General features: G+C 44.4%; 1 protein-coding gene across 2 annotated transcripts in view; it reads left to right on the plus strand.

The window, feature by feature from the left end:
- Positions 1-361: 361 nt before the first annotated feature.
- Positions 362-12,753, plus strand: part of SNX9 (sorting nexin 9) — an 87,241-nt gene continuing 74,849 nt past the window's right edge. Inside the window, exon 1 of one of the 2 annotated variants that reach the window (XM_043888016.1) lies at positions 362-695. In XM_043888016.1, coding sequence (XP_043743951.1) covers positions 432-695 — 264 coding nt within the window. In that variant the 5' untranslated portion in view covers positions 362-431. The remainder of the gene's footprint in view (positions 696-12,753) is intronic. The other variant, XM_043888018.1, reaches the window with a different exon arrangement.

The raw sequence follows: 12,753 nt of genomic DNA on the forward strand, positions 1-12,753 counted from the left end.
CCCCCAGCACGACCGGCCCCACAGCCACGCAGACGCGGGACAAAGATCCCGTCCGCGACTCCAGCCCGTCCAGGGGGACGCGCCCCGTTGTATCTCCACAGCGAAACACTTCAGTGGCGGTGACCGGCTGAAGGGCCGCTCGGGACTCGGCTCCCCCGGCAGGCGCTCCCTCATAAGCGTGTCCCTCACTCCCGTCCACCGTCCCCACGGCGGGCGGCCAGGCGGGACGCGGTCGGTGGGTGGGGGGACCGTGATCCGGCCCGACCCCGGCCGCCGCTCGGGGGACGCGGCCCCGAGCTCTGCGACAAAGGGCGCCGGCGGCGCGGCCCGAGGCGAAGGCTCCGGGCGGGGGTGGAAAGTGGGAGAGGAGGCCCGGCCGGCCGAGAGCACCAGGCGCGCTTCCGCCGGCCGCGCCGCGCACGCCGCGGTAGATGGGAGGCTCGGCCGGCGGGGGCGGGGGCCGCGCAGCCGGGGAGTTTCAGGAACTGGAGGAGCGGGGCGGCGGCTGGAGTCGCCCAGAGCCGAGACTCGGGGCCGGGGCGGAGCCGCCGCCGCCGCCGCGCCGGGGCCCAGCCGTAGCCGCCGCCGCCCTCGCTTTCGTCCGGCCGCCTGGGGCCGATAGCCGCGGCGCGGGAGAGGAGCCTACCGTCCCGGGCCGAGGGCGGGGGGGAGATCCGCCCGCCATGGCCACCAAGGTGAGGGGAGCGCGGCCCAGGCCCCGGGCCGGCCGCTCGGCCCTGCGGCGGCGCGGGGGAGGGTCGCGGCCGGGGGGGCTCGGGCGGCGGCGCCGCCGGGGAGGCCGAGGGGTCGCGCCGGGGCCCACCCGGCCCCTGCCGGGCTCGGGGCAAGCGGGGCGGACGAGGGGCCGGGGCCGGGGCGCGCGGGGGCTCGGCTGGGGGGCGCGGGGCGGGACTCCGGCCGCTCGCAGCGCCGTCCGCAAAGTTTGCGCCTGAGCGTGTGGGCCGCGGCCGGGCGAGAGGGAGGGAAAGTTCCCGCAGCTCCCCGGCGCCCGCCCCGAGGAGCCGCCCGCCCGCCTGCCGGGAGAGCCCCCGACTCGGTCCCGAGTGGAGTCCACTCTCCGCCGCTCCGCGCGTCCGGCCCCCGCCGCCGCAGGAGCAGCGTTCCCTCCTCCCTCCGTAGAGGGTGGGACCCCCCCGGCGCCGCGGGCCGCTTTCGGGGGTCCGACCCGCTCCCGGCCGGACTAGGAATTTAAAATGCAGGCCAGAGAGTCAAGGCTCCTGAGGAGGGAAAAAAACGCCAGTGAAACATCCCGCGCGCTTCCACTTCCCTCAATTTTCTTGTGTGTTTTTTTTTTTTTCCCTCTCTCTCTTTTGTTTTGCTACCTTTTCGATTTGAATGTTATTTCCAGCATGAATAAAATACCAAGAGGGAAATGACTCTGCTTTCAATTACGTTGTATGCTTTAAAAAAAAAAAAAAAAAAGGTCCAGGCCCGAATTACGTGGTGGAACTTTGACTCGCGCTTGGTTAATTGGCCCGGAGCGGTGGTTTGATTATTTTACAGTATTGTCGGCGAAATTACCGGTCACCCTTCGCTACCTGAGTCTGCAGGCGCCACCTTCCTCCCCCAGCTCCCTGGGGCTGGAGCGTTTCGTTCTTGTCGGCCACTGAAATGGGAAAGCCACGTTCCCATCCAGGAGCCAGGGGTGGGGTTTGAGTTGACTTTTTGTTTGATTTTGGGAAATAGTTTTAGTAATGTCCCTTTTATTAACATCGGAACCCTCTACCGTGTTTATTTTTGAAACCTCACTTCTTGGGTTGGTGAAAGCCTTAGATTTGTTGCTGTTGGGTTTTTGGTTTTGATAGAGAAAACTTAGAAAACTGATAAGTTTAAAACCCCTTTCGAAGATCATAGTCATATTTCAGTCTGTGAAGTTTTGTGTTCTGTTTCTGTCTGGGTGCAGTGTGTTTTTTGTTTTTGATGGAGATTCTTCTCCAGGGAACCTGTTGCCTGCTGTTACTGAAATAATTACTTTCTTGTTAATATATTATTGGCTAAGCGCTGTCTCCCCTGGTGGCTCAGCTGGTAAAGAATCTGCCAGCAATGCGGGAGAACTGGGTTCAATCCCTTTGTTGGGAAGATCCCCGGAGAAGGGAAAGGTTACCCGCTCCAGTATTCTGGCCTAGAGAATTCCATGGACTGTATAGTCCATGGAGTCGCAGAGTTGGACACGACTGAGCAATTTTAAATTCACTTCAGACTCTATCTTGGTTTTCTTAGATGTGATAGAACTTTGCTACCTTTTTAACATACATGATTTCATGTTGATCTTTTTAGAAACAAAACTTAGATCAAATATTTCTAAGGAAATTTGATTTTGAGGTTTGTTGCCAAACATTTAAATTACCAATTACACGTTTTACTTTGCGCTCATCTTACAACCTTAAAAGCTGTTTATGGTAGATATCTATTCCTTTGATGGTCAGTGTTTTGCTATTTTGCACCCAGATCTGCTGGCCCATATTAGACCGTCCATTCAGTGGGACTCAGCAACTAGTGCTGGTGTATATAATGAAAATTTTATTTGGTACTTAAACCTGAATTTGCATGCTCTTGTATGCTCAGTTGTGCCCTACTGTTTGCAACCCCAGGACTGTAGCCTGTCAGGCTCCTCTGTCCATGGAATTTTCCAGGCACGAATACTGGAGTGGGTATTTTTCCGTAAAATTAGAATAGTTTTTGTGCTAAACTTGAATAGTGTGTGTCCTCACAAAGCACAAGCCTTAAAGCATGGGTAAACACTTCCTACTTTATTGCCTTCACCACTGAAGGCAGATAACAGTCATCCTGAGTTCCTTTCTTTCACCTTTCTAATCACTATTCCACATGGTACTCCTTTCCATGTTTACATTGTGACAAACCACTTCTGGTTTCAAAAAAAAGGAGAAGCACTTATATAGGAGTCTTCCTCGGTTTTCCTACTTCCTGGTGATTCTTACATCAAACCAAAGTTTCTTTTTTTAATTGTTCCCAAATTTTGTTTCCCACTCCCTTCCATCCATACCATTACCAGCATCTGAGTAGTTTGAGGGTTTTCCTTTCCTTTCTTTAATTTTAATTGGTTAGGTTAACTTTTTAGTAAGAGTGAATAAGAATATACTTTTCAGTAAGTAATACTGTCTGACTTTTAAAAAATTGCATCAGATGGCATTCAGGTTCCTGCCACAAGCATTAAGTGATGAGAAATGAACACAATATGTGGATATTTTAGGTAGTGTCAGAAAATGCCTTCAGTTGTCTTCAGATATAATTTTCTGATGTAATGCTCTTATATGTTTTTGTGAAGATAAGTCATCTTTAAACTATCGTGCTTTTTAGAAAACTACACTGGTATACTCACAATAGAAAGAAATTATCTTTTAGAAGAAAAACTTGAATTAGCTAGTTCTTAACTGCCAAAGAAAATTAATCAGTAACTGCACACTTGAAAGAAATGATCTGTTCTTGTTTCTAATCATTATTCAGAATGTTGAATTCACCTTGAGTCCCCATCTTGTCACATTTAATAAATACAACAAAAGGCTAATATGAGTGTGTAGCCTGTACTTCTAGGAACTCCAGGTTATATTTTTACATAGTCATATGGTGGACTTAGGAACAAATTATTTAAGGGAAAGAAATTCTTTTTCTCTCTTTTCTTCTGCTGGGATATAGCAAAAGAGACATGAAATAGTTAATGGAAGTTAGTCCATAGCTGTGTAATTTAGCTGTAATTTCCATGTCACAGTTAACCTTTGGAACTAATCTGAATCCTTTTGTGCTCATGTAGACACCTTTTATGTTGTTATATGTTTAGTCGCTAAGTTGTGTCCAACTCTTTGCGACCCCATAGGCTGTAGCCTGCCAGACTCCTCTCTGTCCATGGAATTCTACAGGCAAGAATACTGGAGTGAGTTGCCATTTCCTTCTCCAGGGGACCTTCCTGACCCAGGGATCAAACTTGCCTCTCCTGCATTCCAGGCGGATTCTTTACTGCTGAGCTACACTTTTAGGAGTAATCATTAGAACCAAATTTGAAGAATCCCTGTTTTCGGGGTTTTTTTTTTTCAGTTTTGTTTTTAGTTTTTCTTTTCATCTCCAGTATCTGAAGTTGTATATTTGTTATAGTGCTTGTTTTGTTGAATGGAGTGAGGGTGTAATATTGAAATTACCGGTATTGCTCAGGACTGTTACATGATATATATTAATGAGAAGAGTTTAGAAAGCATACTTTGTAGTCTCTCCTAAGCAAAAACCTGTTTACTGTAGAAGTTTATTGAAGAAGAGAGTAGAAATAGCTTTCAAAAGGGTCTTAAAGATTTAGTTGTTTGTGATAGTTTTTTTTTAAACAGTATGGAAAATGGTAACCATTCAGTTTTGCATGACAGTACTGTATTTTAAAGTGTCTTCATACATAGAGTATCTAGACAGTATTTGTATAGTCGCAGAAAAATTCCATGACTGTAGGAACATCAACCAATTTCTTTTTAAAGAAGGAACAGCTGAGAAAGCATAAAAATTTTGCAGAATTTCTGCTGTACCCTGCTTTTATGTTGACCATCCATCTGAAATTTTAATTGCAGTTTTAGTTTGATTGCCCGCCGGAACTTTGTACCTTTGCACATGCTGTCCCTCCTTTCTGGAATGCTGTTCTCTGGCCTTCTCACTTATCTGCCTCCTTTTACACATTATATCTCAGCTCAAAGCATTACTACAGAAAGTTTTCTGATCTCCCCAACCCATACCAGGGTCACCTCATTCGTCCAGACAGGCGTTTTACATGTGTTTCTCTGCCCACTGCTCCTTTAGGGTGCTGTCAGCCCCTGGAGGCTGGACTGTGTGTTTGCTCATCTGTGTATCTTCTGTATCAGGCACAGACCAGGCTTTTAGTAAACTGTTATTCCACGAATGAATGTTGAATTTTCTTGTCTCCATTCCTCCCTCTCCAGTTTGAAAGAGCAAAAAGATTTTTCCAGTGAGATAAGTGGCTATTAAAATGATTTATCTCCACCTGTAAACTTTTTTCCTTTCAGTTGTGCATTTTAGTAACAAATTTTTAAAAGTATGCATGCACAATGGAAAATACTTATCTACAGCTTAGGTATTGGCCATGTCTTTTAAATAAAAGAAATCAGTTTTTACTAATTATTACATGAGAAATTTATTCTTATACTTTAAGGTAATTGAAACAAACTTCACACTTTTGAGATTTTAAAAAGAGATATCTTTAACCTGTGAATTGTTAGAAATGTCTGGTTTCCAAAAGTATAAGGCTTTTCTATTTATCATTTTGTTAATGATTTCAAACTTAATTTCATCATGATCAGGGAATCTGATTGATACTGATAACCATACCTGAAAATTTGCTGATGCTAACTTTATACGTAGGGTATAGTCGGGTTTTGTAAATGTTATACCTGTGCGTAAAAAGAATATATATATTCCCTAATTGATGTATATAAATGTATTTTCTATATATGTCCATACAGACTTGTTAACTATGCTGTTCCCATCTGTATCCTCACTAATTCTACTTAATCTGTTGTATCTAATGTCTTTTGTCTACTTGACAGAGATGCTAAAATGGTGGATTTGAAATTTTCTCTTAAGGTTAGGATTAATATTATCTTCCAGATAAATTGAACCTTTTATTATTAGGAAGTGACCCTTTTTATAATGCATTTTTTCTTAAAGGTGATTTTTTCTGAAGTTAATGATTTCACTGGCTTTCTTTTGATAAATATTTTCCTGATACATAAAAGCCCGCAGCTGAATCTTACCTTTTCATCTCGTTTGGCAATCTTTGTGGCTAGAGGGTTTTGTTTGCCTTATTTGAGTTTATTCTGTGTTTGGATTTCTGGCTACCATATACAGATTGACTGAGGACTCCCCCCAGCCCCTCAACTTTTTAGAAGGTTTGTTCCTTGCCTTCAGAAGGTTTGCTCCCATACCTTGGAGATATTGTGGGTTCAGGTCAGCCCTTCAGCCATGTCCGACTCTTTGCAACCCCATGAACTGCAGAATGCCAGGCCTCCCTGTCCATCACCAACTCCCGGAGTTTACTCAAACTCATGTCCACTGAGTCAGTGATGCCATCCAACCATCTCATCCTCTGTCATCCCCTTCTCCTGCCACCTTCAATCTTTCCCAGCATCAGGGTCTTTTCCAGTGAGTCATTTCTTCCCATCAGGTGACCAGAGTATTGGAGTTTCAGCTTCCGCATCAGTCCTTCCAATGAATATTCAGGACTGATTTCATTTAGGATTGACTGGTTGAATCTTCTTGCGGTCCAAGGGACTCTCAAGAGTCTTCTCCAACACCACAGTTCAAAAGCATCAATTCTTTGGTGCTCAGCTTTCTTTATAGTCCAACTCTCACATCCATAGAGGACTACTGGAAAAATCATAGCCTTGACTAGACGGACCTTTGTTGGCAAAGTGATGTTTCTGCTTTTCAATATGCTGTCTAAGTTGGTCATAGCTTTTCTTCCAAGGAGCAAGCGTCTTTTGATTTCATGGCTGCAGTCATCATCTGCGGTGATTTTGGAGTCCAGAAAAATAAAGTCAGCCACTGTTTCCATTGTTTCTCCATCTATTTGCCATGAAGTGATGGGACTGGATGCCATGATCTTTGCTTTCTGAATGTTGAGCTTTAAGCCAACTTTTTCACTCTCTTCTTTCACTTTGATCAAGAGGCTCTTTAGTTCTTCTTCACTTTCTGCCATAAGGGTGGTGTCATCTGCATATATGAGGTTATTGATATTTCTCCTGGCAATCTTGATTCCAGCTTATGCTTCATCCAGCCCAGTGTTTCTCATGATGTACTCTGCATATAAGTTATATAAGTAGGGTGACGTACTCCTTTCCCAGTTTGGAACCAGTCTGTTGTTCCATGTCCAGTTCTAACTGCTGCTGCTTGCCCTGCATACAGATTTCTCAGTAGGCAGTTCAGGTCATCTGGTATTCCCATCTCTTGAAGAATTTTCCACAGTTTATTGTGATCCACAGAAAGGCTTTGGCATAGTCAATAAAGCAGAAGTAGATGTTTTTCTGGAACTCTGTTACTTTTTTGATGATCCAGCGGATGTTGGCAATTTGATCTCTGCCTCCTCTGCCTTTTCTAAATCCAGCTTGAACATCTAGAAGTTCACGGTTCATGCACTGTTTAAGCCTGGCTTGGAGAATTTTGAGCATTACTTTCCTAGCATGCTAGATGAGTGCAATTGTGCGGTAGTTTGAGCATTCTTTGGCATTGCTTTTCTTTGGGATTGGAATGAAAACTGACATTTTTCAGTCCTGTGGCCAGTGCTAAGTTTTCCCAATTTGCTGGCCTATTGAGTGCAGCACTTTCACAGCATCATCTTTTAGGATTTGAAATAGCTCAACTGGAATTCCATCACCTCCACTAGCTTTGCTTGTAGTGATGCTTCCTAAGGCCCACTTGATGTCGCATTCTAGGATGTCTGGCTCTACGTTGGTGATCACACCATTGTGATTATCTGGGTCGTGAAGATCTTTTTTGTACAGTTCTTCTGTGTATTCTTGCCACCTCTTAATATCTTCTGCTTCTGTTAGATCTATACCATTTCTGTCCTTTATTGTGCCCATCTTTGCATGAAATGTTCCCTGCTGCTGCTGCTGCTAAGTCGCGTCAGTGTGTCCGACTGTGTGCGACCCCATAGACGGCAACCCATCAGGCTCCCCCGTCTCTGGGATTCTCCAGGCAAGAACACTGGAGTGGGTTGCCATTTCCTTCTCCAATGCATGAAAGTGAAAAGTGAAAGTGAAGTCGCTCAGTCGTGTCTGACTCTTAGCGACCCCATGGACTGCAGCCTACCAGGCTCCTCCGTCCATGGGATTTTCCAGGCAAGAGTACTGAAGTGGGGTGCCATTGCCTTCTCCAGAAATGTTCCCTTGGTATCTCTAATTTTCTTAAAGAGATGTCTAGTCTTTCCCATTCTATTGTTTTCCTCTATTTCTTTGCATTGATCACTAAGGAAGGCTTTCTTATCTCCCCTTGCTATTCTTTGAAACTCTGCATTGAAAGGGTGTATCTTTCCTTTTCTCCTTTTCCTTTTGCTTCTCTTCTTTTCACAGCTATATGTAAGGCCTCCTCAGACAACTATTTTGCCTTTTTGCATTTCTTTTTCTTGGGGATAGTCTTGATCCCTGCCTCCTGTACAATGTCATGAACCTCTGTCCATATTTCTTTAGGCACTCTATCAGATCTAATCCCTTGAATCTATTGCTCACTTCCATTGTATAATTGTAAAGGATTTGGTTTAGGTCATATCTATTGTGGGTTGGTACCAGGCTAATGCCAGAGACCTTCAATTGGTAAAAAGCAAAATATCCGAACAGTGCAATAATGCAAAGCAAATAAAAGGAGGTATTCTTGTATGTCAGTTTTTTCATGTGTGTATGTCATAAACATTTATGTTACTATTTCTGCCTTAAAATAGTACTCAGTTTCATTACCCTGCTCCGGAATCACAGAGACCTCAAGAGGCCTGGCTGCAGGCATCTCTCTCAGCACGCTTTGTTGCTGCCTCGTGTTTTAGTTGTCTTTTGTACCACAAATTAGACGTTATTTTTGTTTTTTTTTTTTAATACAGTTAGTGTTTACTTAGATTTAATCAACTTTTATCTTTGCTTACTATTTCTTTTCACATTTCAGTTGTTTCTGGGATAATTTTCCTTTTTCCCAAAGTGACTTCTTTGGAGTTTCCATTAGGGAGAGTTTGTTATCAGTAAAAATCTCTCATGTGGGAAAATGTATTTTGGCTTGTGCTTAAAAAATAGTTTTCTAGGTACAGAGTTCTGTTATTTCCAGTTTCTTACTGGATTTCAAAGATACTGCTCAGAAGTCAGCATTTAATATTGTTCCTGAATAGATGGTCTGACTCCTCTGTCTGCCCGTTTTTAAGACCTTCTCTGTTTCTTCAGAATTTTGTGGTACCACCTTAGCGGGTTCACGTGTGGATTTTATTTCTTTAGCTTGGGATTTATTGGGTCACTTGAATCTGAGGATGGGTGTTTCGGTATTTCTGCAACAGTGCAGCACCGTAGAACTTTCTGTGATGATGGAAATGTTCTACATTGGTCCAGTCCCATGTGGTAGCCTCCTGCCACGCAAAGCTCAGGAGAACTTGAAGTGTGGTTAGTGTGACCGAGGAACTGTATTTTAAATTTTCATTTAAATAGTCACACGTGGCTACTGGCTAGCACAGTGGGGAGTGCAGCTGTAGAAAATTCAGTGACTATAGTTCAGGAATATTGCCTCTTTTCTGTTCTCTCTTTCTGGACCCCTAATTAGCATGAAGAGGTCCCACAGATGTCTGGCTTCCTGACTTTCACCTGTTGTGTTTTAGAGCCACATCTGGATGATTTCTCTGACTCCTGCCTTCAGTTTACTGTTCTTTCTTTGCTGTTGTTCAGTGGCTCAGCCGTGTCCGACTCTGCAACTCCATGGACTGCAGCCCACCAGGCTCCTCTGCCCGTGGGATTCTCCAGGCAGGAATCCTGGAGTGGGTTGCTGTGCCCTTCTCCAGGGGACCTTCCCCACCCGGGATAGAACCCACATCTCCTGCCCTCGCAGGCGGATTCTTTACCGCTGAGTCGCCCCAACCTGTTGTGTTTCTTAGTGCCTCGCTGTAGATGATTTCTCTGACTCCTGCCTTCTGTTTACTAGTCTTCCTTTCATTGGGCCTGATCTGTTCTTTTTCCCATTTGTTTTTCAATTATGTTCTGTTTTTAGAAGTTATGTTGTTTGGTTCTGTTTCAGATCTGCTTGATCATTTTTTATATCCCCTAATTGCTTATATTTTTAAGCTTCTCTTAAGCATATTACACATTGAGAGTTTGTGTCTGTTAATTCTGATCAGTCAGTCAGTTCAGTTGCTCAGTCGTGTCCGACTCTTTGCGACCCCGTGGGCAGCAGTACGCCAGGCCTCCCTGTCCATCACCAACTCCCAGAGTTTACTCAAATTCATGTCCATTGCGTGATGCCATCCAACCATCTCATCCTCCGTCGTCCCCTTCTCCTCCTGCCTTCAGCCTTTCCCAGCATCAGAGTCTTTTCCAGTGAGTCATTTCTTCCCATCAGATGGCCAGAGTATTGGAGTTTCAGCTTCCGCATCAGTCCTTCCAATGAGTATTTAGGACTGATTTCCTTTAGGATGGACTGGTTGGATCTCCTTGCAGTCCAAGGGACTCTGAAGAGTCTTTTCCAACACCACAGTCCAAAAGCATCCATTCTTGATTCTGATACCTGAGGTCTAATTCAGTGATTTTCTTGTGCAGGTTGTGATTTTATTTTCTTCTGTGAGTTGCTCCTTTTCCCTGGAACTTCACCTAAGGGTTTTGATAACTAAATTGAAGTTTCAGTCTTCTACGGAGAATTTGCCTTTGCTTATGCCAGTCACTCAGGGATGCTGCATCCTGGAGGTCACAGTAACTTCCTGGCTTTATGTTTTTCCACCTCTACTCTATAGCATAAATATGGATCTCAGATCTCAGGGGAAATCTCCCTTATTCCCCTGCTCTCAGTCAAAGATAAGACACGTTTCCTTGCTGTTTCCTTTTGTACAACAGGTTCCTTTTCCCTTTTGTTGAGGTCCTTTTGGGGGTCCCAGTTTCAGGTTTAGTACAGGAGCCTTTATCTCTCACTTCATGCCGCCCCAGGACAATGTGCAGTGCCAGCCTGCTGTTAAGTCGCTTCAGTCATGCCTGGCTCTTTGTGACCCCATGGACTGTAGCCCACCAGGCACCTCTGTCCATGGGATTCTCCAGGCAAGAATCCTGGAATGCGTTGCCATGCCCTCCTCCACAGGATCTTCCCGACCCAGGAAATGAACCCATGTCTCTTGCGTCTGCAGGCGGATTCTTTACTGGTAGTGCCAGACCCAAACTCTGGCTCCCCAGGGCTTGGAGGAGCCTCCTGGGGCAGAACCCTGTCTCAACATGCTTTCCTCCCAGGGTTTCTGCTCTCACTTCCTCTGACCTCTCTAGAGCCTTTCCTTTTGTGCTGACTCAGCATTGTGTTTTAAAAGGTATTTATTTGTGTGTGGTGGCGGGGGGGGGGGGTTGTCTTTAGTTTTTAATATTTTATTCAGCACTTCACTCTGGTGGCAGTTCAGGGAATCAGCCTGCCCTGAGTGCCAGAACAAAATCCAAGTCAGAACATCTTTATAACAGGCTGTGAAGTGAAGGAAGTGAGTATCTGCACACAGAGTGTTCATCTGTTCTTTGGAGGGAGAACGGTGGTAAAGCAGAGGTGTTAAGCATTTTACTTGAAACCAAACCTTAAACCATCAAAATAACAGACTGGGCATTTCACTTCCCAATTGGTATTTTCTTTTTTTTCCCTCCCCTTCTGATTATCAAAAACACATGATATATTTAGCCCATCTTGTTCATTTTTAGGTGTTGTAAATACAGTGCTTGAGGATGTTATTCAGTATGACTCAGTTTTTCTAAGCTATTTTTAGTATCAGAAAACTGAGTCGTATAGTAAGTAGTGTTACCTGCAGAGGCAGGATTCAAAAGTCATCTGTTTGTGTCAGGTGGGACATTTAAATCAAGGGGACACAGAACTTTAGACATTAGTTAATGAAACAAAAAATGTGCTTTGTTCTGGGAACGGTCATCATTCACCGACTGCTTCCTCTGAGCGTAGAGTGAACTCCGTGCTGAGTTCTGTGCTCCACCTGGGGCGTCAGGCTGGAAGGCCTGGCCTTGCCTGGAAGTGATATTGTCTGCACATGGGGCTTCTGCAGCTTCTCAAGCCAGTAAGGCTTGCTTTCCACGTGGCGCTAACGGTAAAGAACCCACCGGTCAATGCAGGAGACATGAAAGACACGAGTTCGATCCTTGGGAAGATCCCCTGGAGTCGGAAATGGCAACCCACTCCAGTATTTTTGCCTGGAAAATTCCATGGACAGAGGAACCTGACGGGCTACAGTCCATGGGATCACAAAAGAGTCAGACACAGCTGAGCACACATACACGTAACTCACTCTTGAGAACTTCTTTTTCATCTTGTTTGTATTCTCAAGATTTTGAGTAATGAATATTTATTGTTTTTGTAATAAGGAAGAAAACAAGTTAATTTTTTTTAACTTAAGAACTTATTGTCATTAACCAGAACCTCTGAAACTGACTTCCAAATTTATCCACCTTCTGTTAATTTGTTTTCAATTATGCTAAGATTAAAAAAAAGTTTTTCAGTTAATGCTTATACATAGTAAGTGGCACTTCAGTAGGAAAATGCTAATACATTCAGTATTACAAATAGAAACTTAAAATTTATTTTTCTTCCTTAAGCACCATATTTTCTTCTTCCAAAGGAGAAAAAGTATGTTTCTTAAACTTTTAAAAATGTCTAAAAATTCACTGACTAACCAGCACTGAACCTGAAGTTCTTGGAAAATTGCTCTTCTTGTTTTACCTGCCTCTCTGAACTCTTTCCCTCAGGAGCTCAAAGGACTCCTTTGTGAGTCAGCAGCAGTTTCTTCACTCCCCACCTTCGTAAGATTTGAGAGTGAAGAGCTGAATTTAAAATTTTAGTCTTTTTGTTGACATGTCAGGCTTCCTTTGTCTCATGATTGCCATTTGTGTGCAGTCACTAAGTCGTGTCCGATTCTTTGCGACCCCATGGACTGTAGCCCGCCAGGCTCCTCTGTCCGTGGGATTTTCCAAGCAAGAATACTGGAGTGGGTTGCCATTTCCTCTTAACAACTATTAAGTAAAGTAT

Source organism: Cervus elaphus, chromosome 26 (genome assembly GCF_910594005.1).
Source record: "Cervus elaphus chromosome 26, mCerEla1.1, whole genome shotgun sequence".
NCBI classification, from domain to species: Eukaryota; Metazoa; Chordata; class Mammalia; order Artiodactyla; family Cervidae; genus Cervus; species Cervus elaphus.